General features: G+C 44.3%; 1 protein-coding gene across 5 annotated transcripts in view; it reads right to left on the bottom strand.

Moving 5' to 3' along the window:
* Window positions 1-19,584, bottom strand: part of TTC13 (tetratricopeptide repeat domain 13) — a 71,432-nt gene that overhangs the window by 25,037 nt on the left and 26,811 nt on the right. For 3 of the 5 annotated variants that reach the window (XM_072970963.1, XM_072970964.1, XM_072970965.1), the window contains 5 exons: window positions 12,949-13,014; window positions 11,079-11,171; window positions 8,292-8,408; window positions 6,991-7,101; window positions 1,312-1,394 (listed from right to left, as the gene is read on the bottom strand). In XM_072970963.1, the coding sequence (XP_072827064.1) occupies window positions 1,312-1,394; window positions 6,991-7,101; window positions 8,292-8,408; window positions 11,079-11,171; window positions 12,949-13,014 (470 nt within the window). The remainder of the gene's footprint in view (window positions 1-1,311; window positions 1,395-6,990; window positions 7,102-8,291; window positions 8,409-11,078; window positions 11,172-12,948; window positions 13,015-19,584) is intronic. The other 2 variants (XM_072970966.1, XM_072970967.1) reach the window with 1 other exon arrangement.

The following is a 19,584-nucleotide window of genomic DNA, read 5'->3' as shown; positions in this document are numbered from 1 at the left end:
AACGTTTTAGAACTGATTCTTTCAGAGTGGAAATGGTTATTACTGACCAGCCTTTTTTCATATATTAAAATTCTTATAAATGATACAAGAACCTTCAAAATATCCCATATGGCAACTTTCTACGAATAATGAATATTTAAAAAGTATATTTAACAGTAACATTTATACAGCACTTTACTATTTGCTAGGTGCTTTCAAATCTGTTTTCAATTTATATTCCCAACAATTCTGCAGGACAGGAAGGATCAATAGCAACCCTTCAACCCAAAACAAACCCAGGCGCACTTTCTCCAAGTTAGTACAGGAGAGATTCTCCGGGGGGCAGGGCGTAGCTCAAGTGGTAGAGCGCATGCTCAGCACACAAGAGGTCAGGGGTTCAATCCCCAGTACCTCCTCCCAGAGGAAATCAGTGAAGAAACCTAATAACCTCCCTCTCATAAAACGAACAACACAAGACAAGGAGAGCTTCTCCAACTTGGCATAAATGAGCTCTTGAATTTAATCCTCCCCAAATCAGGCACCTAACAGAGTTTTAAAGGGGATTTCTGTTCCTGTCTTTCCTTTTTTATAGTACCTTTATATAAGTCAGAATGTTAAAAAAGTAAAAAATTTAAGCCAAAAGTCAGAATAGTTTTGCTGGCCAGGGCAGTGCATGTACCTGGGAGGCCAGGGTCTCGGCACAGCTGCTCACCCCCTACAGAGATGCACCATCACTGTAACGTCTTCCATCCCGCTGCTCTAGGAGTCTCCAAACAGAGCATAGTGATGTGGGCATCAACCTTAGTTACTGCCTAAAACAGCAGCAGCATCTAGAACTCAGCAGCTTATAATGCAACTACTCAGAGCAACAACCCTTGAAGGACTAATGTTTTCCAGACCAACATCTACGAGCCCAAGTTGTTTTAAGATAAGACGTCATAATACACATCACGCTACCTCCTACCCAGGCTCTTTCTGTACTCCAGGGAAGATCTTAACAAGTATGGAAATGCCTACGTGATTGAGAATGACCATCTCTTTTGGTTAAGAAGTGCATTTAAAAATTTTTTTATAACTTTTTTTTGGGGGGGGGAGGTAATTAGGTTTATCTGTTTATTTATTTTTAGAGGAGGTACTGGGGATTGAACCCAGGACCTGGTGCCTGCTAAGCATAAACTCTACCACTGAGCTATACACCCTGTCCCCTTACACCAGAAATTGACAGTGTAACTGACTATACTTCAATTTTTAAAAATGCATGTTTTAAAAAAAATCACTACTTGTCTCCCCACTCCACACCCTCCTTCCTACCCCAATTATTACTTTACTTACCTATAGGCCTGCCCTAGACTTTTATATGCATCAATAAAATCAACTTTCTGCTTCAAAGCTTCTTTGAAGGATTCAATAGCTTCCTGTAAAAAGTAGATAGAAAAATAATTCATTTGCTTTACTGTTAAAATTGAGTTTCACTTAAATCACTAAAGGACTTGAATATATCTTATACATGGTCTCTGAGTGATTTTTTTTTTTTAAATAGGGGGACTTAAAAAAAAAAAAAGAGATAGAGGTAGAAAGTATAATAAACTGAGTCTGGAGGATTTAATTCTGCGAGTAAACAAATGCATTACTATGAACAACAACAGAGCCTTAAGTGTGTGAAAATAGCTTCTCGCTATCTTTTCCATCAGGACTCTGAATACTAATATCACCTTCATATTAACATCATTTCGTTAAGTCATAAAGGCCCTCGGGAACACAAGTAAGCCTAACAGCTGTGTGAAATAATCCCAAATGATCACAACCAGTAGTATTTAAAATTGAACCAACAAGAGAGACAGAAAAGCAAGCCCAAGGTGAAACTGTTTATAAAACAAACAAAAAGGCTCTTAGGATAGCTCTCTGAAGGATTCCCATGATCTACGCAGAAACATAAACAGTAACACAAAATAAAAGAGAAACCTGAGCTGGGGGTAGGGGGCAGAGCCCCAGGTGTGAGCTACAGGCCAGGCACCATACTTTAGGGGAACCCTCGGGGACCACAGTGCACTTGGCTGCAGGGGGACTGTCTCTGTGAAAACTGATGATAAAATGTACCATTCGTTTTGGAATAAACATCCTAGGCTTAGACTGGTATTGAATGAACTTTTCATCATGACTTTATTTACTGTAACAAAAACATCAGGAAGACATTTCACACATTTCCCAAGGAGAAGATGTTATCTTTACTTAACGGCTACAAAGTATCGTGATCTCTAAGAGCTTTAATGAGAAACACTTCACATGAAAACTGCTGGGGTAGATCATTTCACACTTGATTAGATCATTCAGAGCAGAAAACCACTACAGATATCATATGCCTTGCAACATGGTAGGCACTCAATAAATATTTAATGACCTGGTAGGCACACAGAATTCTTTTGCAAAAGGAGAACAATCTTGATTCTTTTCAGAAAGTCATTCATTCCCTGCTTCTTGATTTTCTCGGAGTTGGAGGGTGGTGGGTGGGCATCAGGACAAGAGGGGCCGGCTTTGAAACTATTCAAAGGCAATACTGGGGACAGAACCTCCTCATTAAGGAATCCCACTGAATGGTTACAGTTTGGGGAGAGAGATGAGAACAGATACACTTTAACACTGAAGAAATGTTAAAGACCACCCTTAATTAGGCTCCCTGCAGTGACAGAGGCTTGATCCTTTCGGATTTTTCCAACTATATTTTTCATTCAACAAACATGTATTGAGAGCCTACCATGTGCCGGGGGGCAGTGGGAAGGAAGCGGACACAAAGATGAGGTCATTATCTCTGTCCTCGGAGAACTCACAGTGTCACTAGACAGCCAATTATGTGACCAGCTTATTAGAATACAAACTAAGAGCTACAACAGAGGTATGAGTAAAAGTCTCCAGGAATAAAGAGCAAGAAACAGCTAACTGACCCTGGGATGCCGGGAGAGGCTTCAATGAGGAGGTGACAAGTGAGCTGGGTCTCAGAGAGTTAGAGGTTGAGGAAAGAGAGAGGGCATCTGGGACACGGGAAGGGGTACCGCAGGGCGGCACAGAGAGCCCACAGACGGTGGGAAAGTGGGGGGGGGGGCAGGAGCACAGGGGACATGAGTGGGAGTTGGGGAGGGGGCAGAGATGGGGGCCAGAGGAAAATGTCTCTGCCCTGCTCTGTGGTCTGGGTGCTACCCTGCAGCAGCAGGGATGGGGCTACAAGCAGGGGAGCCTCCCCAAATTTACTCTTTCAAGATGATAACTGCTGGCAAAAACAGAGAAGACACACTGGAGTGGGGAGAGGATGGAGTCCAGTTAGGAGGCAGCTGCCATGGTCCAGGGACGAGATAATGAAGGTTCCAACTAAGACAGTGTCTCCAAGGAGAGAAAAGAAGGGTCAGATGCAGGAGGGACTTCTAAAGGCAAACGGAGACAGAATTTGGTGGCTGTCTGGGTCTGGGGGAGAAGCGAGGGTAGGAAGATTTTTCAGCTGAGAGCCTAGGTGGGAGGTGGGGGCCAATCAACATGAGGAAGGACAGGAGGGAGGACAGCTGTGGGGCGGGGTGGGGGGAGGACAGGAGGGAGGACTGCTGTGGGGCGGGGTGGAGGGAGGACAGGAGGGAGGACCACTGTGGGGCATGGCGGGGGGAGGACAGGAGGGAGGACCACTAGGGTGGGGAGGGGGAGGACAGGAGGGAGGACCGCTGTGGGGCGGGGCGGTGGGGAGGTAGCGCGTCCGGCTGGGGCGTGTTAAGTCTGGAGTGTTTGTGGACGTCTAGTGGAGACGCCCAGGAGACACCTGCCGCTCACTGCACTTACAGCATGCTTGGACGCCACAGTTCTTCAAAGTCTGATTTCTCTTCAGCTTTTAAGAGTCTTTGGTTTCGGGGTTCCTGTCTAATCACTGCACAGCTCTCTACCTCATTCTGCCAAAGAGGGGACACAGCAGAATCAAGATTTTAAGCCATCGGGAACAAAGAAACTACGTTCAAATGAATTAATCTGTAAGCACATGAACTGGCCCTGAATCCATCTGCGAGGCGGATGTAACCATCTCCACTGTAACTCACCATCCTCCTTCCTAGCGGGTAGGCAGTCATCACTCTGGGGCTGTTCAGTGTAACCGAACAGGACAGTCGCAGGTAGCTCTCAAAGTAAAGGCTTGTAAAAATCTGTGTTCATAATACACACTTTTGAAGTATCCTTATGACATGGATAGAATTCCATAGGAAAGTTTTTGCTGTTTGTTTTTTTCCCTAGGAAAATCCAAAATGTCTGATATATTCACTGAATCGGACAGCTGTGAACTTTGTCATGTAATGTGATCCTAACACATCTGTAGTGACCATCAAGTAAATAAGCCATCACCCCTTAATTTCTAAATTGCTGTTGACCTGGAGAGACCACCTTTAGGATACAGCGGTAGCTCGAACTCATTGGTCCACTTAGCGCTTTGTCTCTACAAGTTAACAAGAGAAACAGAGATATCTAAGCTGAGTTTGTTAACGTCATGAAGGCATTTCACCACTGACTCAGTTTTCCAATCTGGGTAACTGGGACACCCTCTGCTCCTCCTATACTTCTTGGGGTTGCCGTTGGGATGAATGAGACAATACGTACACACTCTGACCTCCTCGGACAGCGGATCTACAAAATGCAAAGGAAAAGTTCCCATCTATTACACACATTGATGCTGTATTTCTGAGCATGGCAAAAAGGAGGAAAGACCAAATTGCTTGGTAAGACTGGTTCACGGAGGGGCTTCTGACATTCAGAGGATGGAAGCACCATTTCTAGGATCTCACTGTGTAGATTTGGAATAAACCAGACTGAATTTTAGTCCTTGTCCAGTTTCTACTTAGTTTCTACTCTTACGGCTCTTTTCTGAAAAAAATCCTCATTTTGAAATAACACAAAGAGCCCTGCCCACATTGCTAAGCATGGCTTCATGGTTAAAAGTAAAGTCATTCGTTTGCATTTTTTCCTTTAACTAATATTTTTACCCTGTTAGTACAGATAACTGGCACTGTTTTCTATTTCAAATCTTTCTCCTCCAAGTAACACTCAAGTGACAGATTCTGAACACAGTACAGTGATTTTGAATTTTTTAACTGAAGGCGAAGAGGAGGGGACTAGAGAGCAGATACAAAAGAAATTGGAAGGGTCCATCTGGCAGCTGCTCAAAGCACATTTGAAATAACTGCTCTCAAAGCCTGCACTGCTGGTCTGAATCCCAAGGGGAGGCGCGACAGGTCTGTGTTAGGACCACCTCTGCATACTTGCAAAAGGGAGACGAGGTGTATGAAACAAGATTTGCAAAATCCCTTCTGGTTTAAAACCAAACCAGCAGGTGGGAGTTATGTTTTTAGAGTCTACAAAACTTAGGTTAAAATTTCACATGTCAAATGATCCATAATAATGAAGACTCGATTTATGTTTGCAGTCTAGAGAGGGCTTTTCACACATATTATTTTCTGTAATCCCCACTGCCACTCCACGAGGCGGAGAGTCAGACCCTCTCTGTTTGATACATGCTTCCCCGAGGAGGGGCTGAGGAGAAGCCCCGTGTCCAGAGGGGCAGTTACTAAGATTCAGAGCGAGGGCTCCAGCCAAGGCCTCCCAGCCCCAACTCCCTGCCCCGTCCTTGAGATGCACTCATTCCCCTGATGCTCACTGAGCTCCCACTCTGGGACAGACACTGTCCAGAACACGGAGGATTTACAACCTGTGGCCTTTGAAACCCTCTCCCCATCCTCCGTGTGTGTGCGTGTGTGTGTGTGTCGGGCCCTCAGAACTGTCTTCAGTAACAACATGCACGTCCTCTCTGCCAGGGCTCCCCTCTCAGCCACATGCTCCTGGCGCTCTTGACAGCTTTCAACTTTCAGGTTAAGTGCGACCCTCCCTGGGAAGACTCGTCACCTCCTGGTCAGAATGCAGTGTTTCCACCAACTGGGCCAACTGACTCTGCTCTCGGGCCAGCCTGTCTGTCATCAGGCTGCTTGGATGGGTCCTGGATCAGAGTGCCTACTATGCGACAGACGCTGAGGAGGCCAAGGTGAGCGGCCAGAGCTCCACTCTCAGCTGGGTTCCCGCCCCCTTTGCTCTGGGAAGGAGAGAGGCTGGGGGACAGGGTCCCCGCAGAGTCACAGGCAGGAGGGTGGGCAGGCTGGAGGTGGTGCTCCCGCCCCATGCCCGGGGTCAGTGGGGACTGAGTCTCTCTCTCCTGTCCCTCGATGACTCCTCCCCGCAGCGGTCTTCAAGGGACAGTGCCAGGGCGGCTCCACAGGACCCGAGTCAGTCTGGAACCCTCTGACCTGAGCTCGGCCAGTGTCTCGTCATTCGTCTCCCATCCCTACCCTCCTCGGCCACTGGTGTGTCAGCACCCACGTCCTAAGTACAGATTTGGTCTTGGCTATTTCCCCCAAATCTGGATTTCACAGCTCCTCTGGGCCCACCGGCTCAAGTCAAAACACTGAGCAGAGTACTCCAGACCTTTCAGGACCCCTGCCCAGCCGTCCGGCCCCGTCTCCTTGCGCTCAGCTCGCGGGACTGACCATGGCCGTGTTTCCAAGCCATCCCTTTCCTCTCCACGGGCCCTGCTCCGCCTTCCAGGTCAGGAAACAGTGTCCCTGCTCTTTGAACTTTCCCTAACGCCCGCAATCAAATGAACCTTCCTGACCTCTGCTTTCAAAGCACTTCAATTACTTTACTTCCTTCAGTGCATTCACCATATGATAAGTTACATGTGGAGAAAGCCTTTGTAAACTGTGCCTGTCATAAATAGAGCATTATTTCTCCCTGATAACCTTGCATCCTCCCCCCACTGCATCTTCCTACAAGTACCTATCAAACAGTAGGCGCTTAATAAATAATGTTGACTCAAACTGCTTTCTAAGATAAGCCAGTGAGACACTTGAGGTGTCATTTCAAAACATGCCAGATTCAACCCCGCTAAACCCTTCCCACACGCAGAGGAAAAGCAGAGATGTCGTATGGAGCACACAGCGCGTTCACCTTCAAAAGTCCTCTGTGGAAGAAAGTTAACCCTTTGTACAGCATAGCTGTGGGCTGGTTTCTGTTGAGCTCTAGGGACTGCTGAAAGTCTGCGTGGGCTGTTGCATAATCCTACAAAAAGGGGAATGGAAAAACAAATCCACATTCGTTAGATATTTGGACATGTCCTACTTTTGACTGGTAGAAGGAAAAAAAAAAGTCCCAATTTATTCTATGCCCTTTCTGGCTTTTGGGGGGAGGGGAGTAATTAGGTTTATTTATTTCCTTATTTTTGGAGGAGGGACTGGGGATTGAACCCAGGACCTTGTGCCATACCCTCCCCCCTTGCCCTTTCTGGTTTTAAAGGAAATGTTTCATGATCATAAGCATTAGTTGATTTGTTGATTATACTATATGTTTGTTATACTTCATATAAGTAAACTATACTTACACTACACATACACTGTTTGTTGAAATAATTTAAATTGATAGGATAAGTAAACCTCATTACCTCCCCCTTAAAAAAAAGTAAACAGCTAAATTGATGGGAGAAACTCAGAGGTTTAATTTAAGCATACTGTCTCAACCACCAGAAGAATATTATTTTAAATACTATTAAAGTCATAATCTATCAGAGAAATTTTACAAATCATTTTCTGGCCCCAGCGTTTTATTATACTAAATAGTTCTAAAATGACTGACAGAGCTCAACCTTAAACCGTGTTATGCAGAGGCTTTTAAAAATCTATTTTCTTTTGCAATAGAAAATTGTTATTAAAACGACTGTAAACCCACAAAAATAACATGGCAATCATAAATAACCACTCAGATAATAGCAGAGAATCTTGCTGGGCTGGGAAGCCCCAGTCTGGGAAGCCACGTTAGTTCAGGGTACAGTTCTCGGGTTGCAACAACCAAAGAAATTCAAACTGTACCTCTGAGTTTAATAATCACATTATTAATTATCACACAGCATTACTGCACGGCCTTATTATTATCACAGCGTACCTGCTTCCCTATGCTGACATTTGCAAGAAAGGTTAAGGAATAATCCGTGAATCAAATTTTCCTTCTGTTTCTCACTGTCTTCCTTTTAGTTGCTGCTGACATCTCAAGCAAGAAAATGTGTTCCTGCTACTTAATATTTCTCCACTGGGTTCAATTTCAGCTAAAGGAAATCCTTCTGCAACTGTTTTATATCACAAACGCTTTATCATGCAGCCCCAAGCCCAAATCTATCAACCAGCGGTTTTCTGACGTAGAAGCAAAGGCGAACCCTTCATCCTCATGGAAGGAAACGTTTCCAGGCGAAGAAAACTCACCTCTGATATGAAGTACAGCGTCCCTCGGTGTCTGTACAGCCGTGCTGAGGGCTGCAGCTGAATAGCTTTAGTGAGGTCATTCACGGCTTCATTAATTCGTCCCAGAGGAGACAGAATCTATTAAATCCAAAAATGTAATTAGGGGAGCGAAACCCCAATGATGAGCCCTACAACTGCCAGTGTTTTTGACTTCTTCGTTCCGACTCACCACCTCACACTCACAGCGTGACTCTCTCGGCAGCCAGAGACCCTTGGCCCCGCCTACTAGGACGCAGTGAGGTTCAAAGTCAGCAGCTCAGGGGCGGCTGCCCCACCGAGAGGAGGCTGATCAACTATGACCATGGTAATCAATCGCTTTGCCACTGTTTCACGCCCTGGGTCATCACAGACGTTGCTTCTCTTCAGGTCTGACCATTCCCCCCACCCCGAAATCTACTGTTTACCTTTCAAAACAAAATCTGGCATGTCAAGTTCATCTGAAAGATAACTTTGAACCACGAAAACAGAGGAACCGTTAAACACGGATTAGAGTCCTCCACGCTCTCTGGCTATGCCCTCTGCAGTCAGTGCCGAATGGCAGTTTCTCAGATTCCAGGCATTTTGCAAGCCCTCTCGTGTGAACAACTCTCAGCTCGTCAGTCAAGGTCTCCAAAGTAGGACACAAAACATCTGCAGGCCTGTTCTGAGCGCTCTTTTGATCCAGCAGTCAGTTGTGCTCAGCCAACAAAGACAATGCAGAAGACAGCCCAGAGTGCAGAAGCACACCCAGGAGACGGCAGAAAACCCGAAATGGGCATCAGTGCTCACGCAATCAAGCACAAGCGTTTTATCTGGAACAAATGGCCTTAAGTCAGGGTCGATTTTGTTCTTATGGCAGCTCACTGCCATCGAGTTTCACTAACAGCTTTCTTCCTCTGCAGGAACTTAAAACCAGCGGAAGAGAGAAGATTCAGGCAGGCACTTCGCCAGGGGCAAGAAAGACAGCTCAAAAAGAGGAACGAAAGGGAATATACGCCCTGAGAATTCAAGAAGCATGGTGGTCTGGGGTTATGTGCAGAAGGAAAAACATCCTGACCTCGTATGTTAACCCCCAGGGACACAACTGAATTATCACACCCCAGCACAAGAAGCAACATGCACATAATGACCAGAGTCACTGAAAGAGTCACTAAATTACGTTCACTAGATACAGACTACTTCAGAAAGTATAAAAGTGAAAGATTGCTCATAAGGTCACGTCTGCCATGTATGAATGGTATGCTATCATTTAGCTGGAAAACTCACTATGTCATGACATTGCTGCCCAGTGATGCCAGAAAAGGCGAACATTATTGGACATTTTTAAGATAACCGAAAACTACTTCTCTGATTATTAGTATCATTTAGGGGTACACAATTAGCTTTTATTAGACATATAAAATTGTTTAAAGCTGCTAAATCAGTCTTCTAAGTCCACTGAATTAAACACATGCTTTGTTATAATGTTTCAGCGGAACATCAGAGTAAGGGGGGGAACCTTCAGCACCCCCTTCCAGGAGCAGGTGGTCACCAAGTGAGCCACCAAACGGTCCCCCTAAACGCCACAGGGCTTTTGTGCAGCAATGAACAAATTACAGTCACTTCACCTTTAGGGTTAGTGTTACGATCCAAAATAGACAAGAGATAATGAATTATTCTACTAATTGAGAAAGAAGTTCATTCGGAAAGCCAAATCCTCAATCAAACATAAAATTCGTTTAAAGAAACTGAACAATAACTTAAGACACTATCATTTTGGGAACAAAAACATCACAAATGCAGCTTTTAAAATACTAAAACACTTAGTGTTCCTCTTACTTGCTAAGTTTTCTCCCCCAAAAGAGGGAGGGGAAGTCCTTTTCTTTTCTTTTAGTCCAACTATGACATCCCACCAGATCAGATTAAAAGTTTTATTCAGATTGAATACATTAACATAAATTCTAAGGCATTTAACATGGTTAAACGTGCAGTAAAATAAATACAACATGAAACCTGGATAGTTGACTGTTATTTTATGAAAATGGCAAAATGGACACACTTCATGTAAAAACATTAAAAGGGGTGGCTTTGCATACCCTCCGTTCTCTGGCCTGACCACTATTTTCTACCTTGTCCCCTGGGACATGGGATCTGACCGGCTCCAGAAGGACCCCTTCGGTGGGGCCTCTGCAAACACTGCCAACGCCTGTCCCCTGGCCAACCTGTCCCCGAGCTCTGGCAGGTCATGCCTTCCCGCTCCTGCAGACGCACCCCCTCTCAGTGCCCACTGTCACATGCATTACCTGATATTTTCACCAAATGCTGCCTCTCTGTCTCCAGCTTGAGTCCTAAGTTCCAGTTGTGGTCACCTTACCTGATCTATGTCTCTAGGTAGACAGGTATATCTCATAAGAATTATACACAAGTGCACACACACACATGCTTCTAAAGGCTATAAATCTCATTTGACCATCCTGTCGCACTGTTTGGCCAAAGTACGTCATATGTACAGTAGCCAACATGTGTGACCCATTTGGGACAGCGTCGGACACATCATAGCTGTATATTTTAATACTAAATATTACTCTTATGGGCTAAATCAGCAGTCTCGCTCGGCCCATAATTTCTATTAATTTCAACTATGCTTAAGGGCATCTATGCACCTACGGAGGGAAAACACAATAGCTATAAGGGAGGTTTAAAATGCGTAAGTCATCAAGTAACAGGAAAAAAAAGTCTGAGATTCAACTAGGCCAATAGAGACAGAGGGAGAAAGAAAAGTACACTCACTTCTGCTCGCTGCTCAAATACCTCTGGACGATCTGGTTCCAAGGTAATTACTCGGCTCAGTTCGAACAGAGCAAGTTCAGCATTCTTAATGTCCTTGAAAAGGCATTAGCTTGGTATGAGATACACTGTGACTCAAACCCAGGTTGAACTGATTTTCTGAAAAACTCATCATTTGGTAACAACACAACTACTTATTTCGAGATAAATATGAATGTAGCTTCTATGCAAGAGATCCGCCAAGTTAAATGGGTTCCATTACAGTTGTTTAACTGGCTCCAGTCTCCCTGCCCACCGATAGCACCCTGGACCTGAGCAGCTATCCCGAGTTCCACGGATAGCAAGGGATTTTCGCAATGTAAGCTATTTAAACAGCCCATCAACAAACGTGAAGGGCTGAGCATGTGGACACCAGTGTGCAGAAGGCTGCCAACCGGGGGCTGTTGCCACTGCTCCAGAAAGGAGCCAAGTCATTGTCAATCAAACCCCCAGGCCTACACATCTACCCCTTAGGAAGTCCAGGTTAAGTTCTCTTTAAAATTTGCACATACCTTTTTATCAAAGGTATAGGAGCATGTTACTTTTACATTTTAAACACATTAAAGATACAAGCAAATTTCATATCAAGATACGAAATTAAAAGGGATGAGGCTTAGGAAGACGCCGTTTATCTCTGACTTTTACTAGGGCAACACTAGTCATTTACTGAAGCCCTGAACCTAACTAGGGTTATCGAGTGATGCTCTGAACGTAACACTGTTTCTTTCTTAAACAACCTCGTTATTCCCAAATCTGAGTTCCTTCTCAGTCCCCCACGTCTCAGAAGTATACGAATATTAGACAAGATTTTTCCAATAGGCCAGCAGGTGACTAGGACAATTTTTTTTAATTGGTAAAGATACAAAAGTGACATTTCTCCCTCAAAGCATGATTTCATTTGAGTATTTTTAATATAAAATAATAGAAAAAGTTCATATATAATGTTCTAGACTAAAAATTTGGACATTCAAGCTTATATATATATTTTTAGTTTACTATATAATCTCAGGAATGTCTTCATTTTTATACCATGGTGCCTTTGTTTGAGCAGAATACACTTATTACAGCCTTCTTCCTGAAGTCCTCAGAGAAACAGGGAATAAGGCTACAAAGACATACTCATCTGGGAAAGTATAATAGATGATAAATTAAAAATAAATTCTACCAAAAAATAAAGTTTCTTTTGTACAGCACAGGGAACTATGTTCAATATCCTGTGATAACCTTTAATGGAAAAAAATATGAAAACGAAAAACAAAATTTTTACATTTACACTTTCTCATACAGAGTATATGAAAATGTTTTCTCAAATCTTTACCTACAAAGGGTGAAATCAATGTGTTACAATGCTATATCAATATATTATGACTATATTATTGTTTTAAAAAATTTTTTTAATAAAAACAGTAAAAATAAATAAATAATTCACCAAAAAAAGAAAAGTGTTCTTTTACTCAACCTTTAAAAGTCATGAAAGGAACTCAGATTCTAAGTCTGACTGCACTACTGATACCCAGTCTCTCCTTGTGCCAGTGAGTATTTCTTAGGAACTCAGGCAAGGGGCTCAGACTTCTCCTGGCTGATGTTCAGCTCATCATGAAATCAAATTTAGTCTGGCAAAGGCTGTCCCTGGAGGAGCAAGTACGGGGAAGCTGACCTCGGCAAATCTGGGTAGGAATTCCCAGCACCTCCCCCCCACTGCCCAGCCACTGGAGGCGGAGTCAGTCCTCTACGGCCAGTGTCTCCTTTGGGAACTGGAGCGACACCCCTGCGTGTCCCTGGTCCGAGTCCGGCCCCGGAAGTGCTACGGTGAACGTAACTATTCCATACTCACATGTAGTCCCTTCTTTCCATAGGCTATCCCTCGGCCATAAATTGCACTAACCAGATCAGGCTCCTCCTAGTCAGACCAAAACAGAAACACGTCAAAAACTATAAGCGAAATGAAACAAAACAAAACAAAAATCAGTTTCTGCTTAAAGCATGTTCATGCCACAGAGGACAGCTCTACATTATGCTACTGCCATTCATGTCAATCAGTACGCAGTTCCCAGCCAAAAAGGCCTATGTTCTGACAGCTCATTTGAATGAGACGCAAGTGAGAATTTTGTATTTTAAAAAAATAATAAAAAATGAAGAGACCAGCATTCTTGAGCTCTGTGCTGGCTTCGCTCACACGGTCGTCTGACTTAAAATGTCATCCTCTCAACACGTCTGTGACTGGCAGCGCCAGCAATCACGGCTTACAGGGCAAACGGAGGCTCGGAGAAGGGGACAGAGGAGTCAGGGGCTGGGCCACGCCTCTCCCTAGTTTGGCTCCTTTCATACAGTTGTGAGATTATTTTTGAAAAGAAAAGAACCCCTCGGAGCCAGCACAAGGACCAAGCGACGTGTCAGCTCCACAGACCTGCCGGGGGATTAATACGGTCCCTTACTCTAATGGCTCACGATAAGAACCAGAGCCTGCTCCCACGCGGACTGGATGAAACCCCTCTCCAGCCCAAGGACAGAGCATCTGCTGCCCCACCATCGAGCCCCTGCACACGGCCGGGCCAGTGGGATGAAGTGCCTCCCAACCCCCACTTGCTGAGTGAAATGCCTCTGGTCTCCATTTAGCTCAGCCTCTGCAACCCTTATGCTCTTCTCTGAATCCTTCCCTCTATATTTAAGAAAGTAGAGTAACAGCCTCTGGCATGAGACCCCAGTGAAACTCTTGACACTGCTGCGGGATTTAACGGGACCATGCCGGTTTCAATCTGTTGTCAGTTTCAAATCTGACATAGCATGTCCCGCAGTATTGTGGAAAGAGACACATCAACTTCAATGAGAAGTAAATGGGAAAAAAATAAAAGGAGAAGATGCTAGACACTGAAAAACAGAAACAAAAAAGGCTACTTTAAACAGAAGGAGGTACTTGATAGCAAGCGGCAAACCGGAGCAGCCCTGGCCGCAGCCCCACCAGCAGACAGATCTCACTGTGTATGGAAAATTGGAATAATTCAAGTAAACAATTACAGATTTCTAACTTCTCTTGGAAAAATAATACTGAAAAAAATCCAACAATGACAGAATGGGCAGGAGAATGGGAGGACATGACCAAAAAGAAAAACAACCCAAAAATCTAGAGCTAAGTATTGGCTGCCTGTTTAGATGAGGGGTGTGTATGTGTCAGCTTACAAGCCTGCCCACGGCCCCAAGATGACATTAATTCATTTCCCTCATTTGCACTGTTTCCTTGGCTCCCCTATAGTTTTGGATTTCTGATTTCTATCTTAGATGTAACTGGCATGAAAGGTGTCCGTGCTCTTTGCTAAATAAGAAAACAAGTCACAGAGGGACAGAGGGATGGCAGTCACTTCTCATAACTAATACTGAGATATGACTATGTGGTCAGGATGTACACAGGAAAAAGCTCTCCGAAACACTGAGTCATCTTCCCCGGGGAGTGGGGTTACTGGGTATGAGCCTATTGTGCTTAATACACGGATGCATTCTTTTTAATTGTTTAAAACCAACACGCACACATTCATAATAAGAAAAAAAAGTATTTTAAGTAAAATGTATTACAGAAAATGACAGAAAACTTCACTACAAATGTAAAATACTGTATTTAACAAATAAATAGAAAATTGATTCTAAATTATAGAAAGTTTAGAAAACGAAGGAAAGCACACACACACAAAATAAATTAAAGATCCTGCCATCCAGAGGTAACGCTTTAAACATTCCAATATCCTTCCTGGCTTTAAAAGGGCAGAAGGAAATAGTTTGGAAGGAGAGGGAGACAAGTACAGAGGGAGAGGAGGAGCAGGGAAAGGGTTCCCCGCTGAGGAACTGAAGTGAGAATGTCTTCACAGCTTTTCCCTGGTGACGGCACCTGCCAGGAGACAGAGCTGTCAACAGAGCAGCGTCTCGGCCAGGCTTGGGGGGGGACAGGGAGCCTGCGGCGCTCACGCTGGCTGAGGACAGGCTCCGGGGTACGGAAACCCCACTTTCAGATTTGTAGGATCTCAAAATACACTACCCACGTGACACGGCCACACCAGCCACCCTGGGAGTCACCCTCATCTCTGCCACCAACACGTCTACTCATAAAGTCCTGGCAGTTTCACCTCCTGATCCAGCAGCCACTGTCGGGTGTGAAGCCTTCCTCCCTCACATGCCTGCTGCAATGGCCTTGACCGCGTTCCTGTCTCTTCCCACCCAGTCTCCCGGGCCACACTACAAGTTACATAACAGTACGTCTGATCATGACATCCCCCCTGGCTGAAATCAGTCTCCTTAACACCTCCAACAGCAACATTCAGACCTTCTATACTTGAATCCAAAGTAAGAAATCCATTTTACACTGTAACCCAGCATACTCACACATACGTACACAACACACACACACACACACACACACACACCCCAGAAACAAAAGCTTCACCACGGCACACCTAGCCTTACCACGCACAATCTCATCGGATATTTTCTAGTCTGATGTATTTCACTTTTTAAAAAAATGCTAGTCTTGACTCCCCAATGAATTTCAGGTCCTCCTGAAACTCCATTTCAATTTCAACTCATTTGAAAACCAGTGAGGTCACATCTAAACGCCTCTGCAGAAAAGACTGGTCATTTGCCTGCCTCACCCTTCAGCCTCACCTCCTTCCACTCCCCCGCTCACGATTCATACTCTAGAAATCAGCCTTACTTAGTAGTTTTCTAGACACAGAATGCTCTCCGAGCTCGGTGCCTTCGCAGACGCTACCTCGTCTACGTGAAACACCCCACCCGCCACCTCTGTGCCCACGGAGGCCTTATGTCCTCAGGGTCTCAGCTCATACACTGCCTCTTCTCTAGTTCTTTCCAGATACCCCTGGAAAATAAATACGCTCCTTCTCCTCTGTTCCACTGTATGTCATGTGGATGTTAGTCATTCATCCAACAAATATTTGCTCAGGACCAGGTCTGGTCCCGTGTGCCAGGAATACCACAGTAAGCAAAAACCCACAAAGCAGGCAGAACGGTCTTGTCTTCTTGGAGCACAGCCAGTGAACCACAAATATAAATGTCAGGTCACATCTTCATTAAGTACTAGAGCGGTCAGTGGTGTTTTAGAAAATGCATAAAGACTTAGGCAAGGTTAGGAAGGATTCCCCGAGGAAGAGACACCTGGGCTAAGATCTGCAGGGGGCGGCGGAATCCCAGAACCGCTGGTCCAGGCAGAGGGAGCAGACTGCCTCTGTGGGAAGCAGGGAACATAGCATCTCTGAGATAAGGCCGGCGAGGCAGGTCGGGACCTTATTAAGGATTTTTATCTTTAACCTAAAAGCAACAGCAAAAGATGTGTGTGTTTCAACTGCACATTTGTGTAGTGTGCACACGCACACGGGTGTGGAGGGTGTGAGGAGGGAAGCCAGGGAATGATGGCCCCCCCCTGTCATCTGGAGGGTGGAAGTGGCTCAGCTGGGGTCTGAATGGAGCTGGGAGAAGCAGATGGACACAGGAGACACTTAACACGCAACCAGACAGAGCTGGTGATGCAGTTAAGTGGCCCACAGATGTGCAGAGCATGCAGACTCCTGTAGACAATGCGGGGGGATGGGGGTGCCATTCACTGAACTGCGCAAGACAGGGGTGAATGGGGATTCCTCTTCAGTCGTGGCAGGGGGATGCAGCGGGAGCAGGGGGGAGTATGCAGGTGACCTGGAACCTCTGCACTGAAGACGCTGTTCAGACGTCCATTAAAGTCATTCTCGTCTTATTACATCATTAGTTTGCATTTGCATGTCTGTCACCCCACTAGAACCCTGGAGGACAACAGGCCCTCCCGTGTTCGTGGCCCCGAGCGCAGCGCCTGGCACACGGTAAGCCTTCACACCTACAGTTACCAACAAACACTGGCAGTTTACGAGGCGGCTAAGAAAGTCTTCATGAACGTTCAAGGCTGTCAGGTCAAAGCAGCCCTGCCTGGCCTGCCCTTCTCAAAGGGGCCGCAAGCAGGGGGATGTGTTAGGGACAAGGGGACGCAGCCGATGAGAGAAAAAGGCCAGAGGCAGGGTTCAGGACAGTATTGCTGTGCAGGTGTGCTGCAGGGGCTGGATTCTGGGGGGCCACTGTGATGGCAGCTGTGACGTTTTGTGGCAATAAAACATTTTAAACCATTAAAAAAAAAAACAGCCATTCAAAAGTCTGTAACAGTTGAAATATCTGAACACGGACAACTTCCTGCAGTCAGTTCACTGTTTTGGCTCTAAGGATGTTACCCGCAGCCCCCTCCGGCAGGGAGTGGTAGGGGCCCTAACGCGGCCCTCCCCTAGCCTTCCCCTCGCAGCTCCCCATGGTCTGATCATGACTGTCGCAGTGACTTATTTTCAGTTCTGGCAAAGACAGATCAAATGATGCAGTTAGGGAGAGGAGACAGCTCAGTGGTAGAGCGTGTGCTCAGCATATACAAGGTCCTGGGTTCAATCCCCAGGTCCTTCATTAAATAAATAAACAAAAATAAATAAGTAAACCTAATTACACCTTTTCCCCTCAAAAAAGGAAAAAGTTATTTAAAAAAGAAAATGGTGGGGAGCGGATAGGTCAAGTGGTAGAGCGCATGGTTAGCATGCGGGAGGGCCTGGGCTCAGTCCGAAGGACTGCCTTACAAAATACAATAAATAAAGAAACCTAATTACCGCCCCCCACAAAAAATTAAATAAATAAGTAAAACTATTAAAAACATTTAAAATGGTAAAGTTGTAGAAATTGAAAGAAGTAATAAAGTCTATTATTTAATTCAGGAGCCCATAATATTAACTATAACTATGATAATCACCACAACAATTAAACATCCCTCTCTGCTGTGGGAAAAAAATTCTGGAAAGTAAAATTAGATGGAGAAAAACTAAAGACTTTACAGATGCACATGGGACTTAGGTTTTCTCTGTTGTTCAATCTACATTTTCTTTTTCAGAATTTTTTGTCTCAGGATAGAAGGATACGTAATTATTGTGGTTGTTATCAGAGCTATAGTGTAGTGTTACAGGTTCCTAAATTTAAATAGATTTTATCACTTTTTTTGATTGCTACAACTTTATTATTTTATCATTGGCTTTAGATGTTAACAACAAGTCAAAACTTTATGAGATGCCACAATGAATTATTTTTCCAAATAAAAACCAACGTTTATTTCTAAAAACATACTGGGCTCAGCATACCGTTTTAAAGTGTTTTTGAGTATACATGTCTCATAATATTTACATTTTATAAACTTTTCAGAATTTTAAATGAATTAAACTAATTTATTTCAATCTTCCAGTATTACTTTATGCAAATGCAAAATCATGATATAATAATGTAGCCATCTTACAGGAGTCATGTCCACTTAGATGTCTCAATTCTCAAAAAAAAACAATTTTTTAAAATCTATAAAGACCTGATTTACCATCCTCATAATATTATCTATAAGGTGACTTTAACATTTACAAATATCTATTTTTCCACCACAGGATTGGCTTTTTGTTAAAACTCAAAAGTCACTGAATCAAAGACAAACAAGTAAGTCAAAAGGTCACTGCACAGCAGCGTAATGAGGACTAAGTTCTGCGTAAGTCGGGGGTGCACATACCTATCTACACAAAGAAAATCACGTGAAGAGGAATGTTTGGCATTTTGCCTGCTAATGTGAAAAAGAAAAAATATTCTTTCACAAATTCAGTTCCACCAGAATCAGATCAGAATCAGACTGAGCTCAGGGTCACACAACTAATAAACAGCCTAAGGCAACTGTCTCATACCGGGGGTCCAGCATGTACATCACCCAGCCCCGCGTGAGGATCAAAGCACCACAGAAACCAGGAAGGGGTCCCACTTCTCAGAACACTGTGATCGAGGCGCTGGCTCATGTGGAAGCGACACAAGGAGGCTGACTCACAGACAACACTAACCAATTCACTTTTAAACTCAAGAGTTTTCAGTGAAGACAGACAGATCTATTAAGCCTTGAACCTGTGCTCAGCTGGAAGTCTTGATGCTCAAGGGATACACTCTTCCTTTATAAATGTGCCAAACAAACCATATTTGGATAAATATTCAAATGAACACTTTGAAACAACAAGGATTGTGGAAGTATCTCCTAAGTTAGTTTTCTGATGGTGCAGTTAAGACAAGATGATATAAAAGCTTTACATCAAAAGGTCATTTTGGAATGTCAGCAGCCCTCCCGCAAAGATCCAAGTTTCACATTAAATGATCTTATAAAAAATGGTGAATATAATAAAAGCCCAGCTCCCATGGTCCCACTTGTCTTCAGCTTTCTATGAATGGAATCAGATTCCATGTGTTGCTGCCATCATGCTGAAATTCACAGGCTGTCCAAAAGAAACATTTTGTCAGAAGTTAATGAACTCAAAAAAACAGTGATGCTGAATTCAGTCTTAACTCGGCACCCGTGCGTAGTGGAAGAAATGCTTTACCACTATTCTGAATACTGGACATG

Source organism: Vicugna pacos, chromosome 11 (genome assembly GCF_048564905.1).
Source record: "Vicugna pacos chromosome 11, VicPac4, whole genome shotgun sequence".
NCBI classification, from domain to species: Eukaryota; Metazoa; Chordata; class Mammalia; order Artiodactyla; family Camelidae; genus Vicugna; species Vicugna pacos.
Note: the sequence above shows the minus strand (reverse complement) of the source record. Positions and strands in the feature narration are given on the sequence as shown.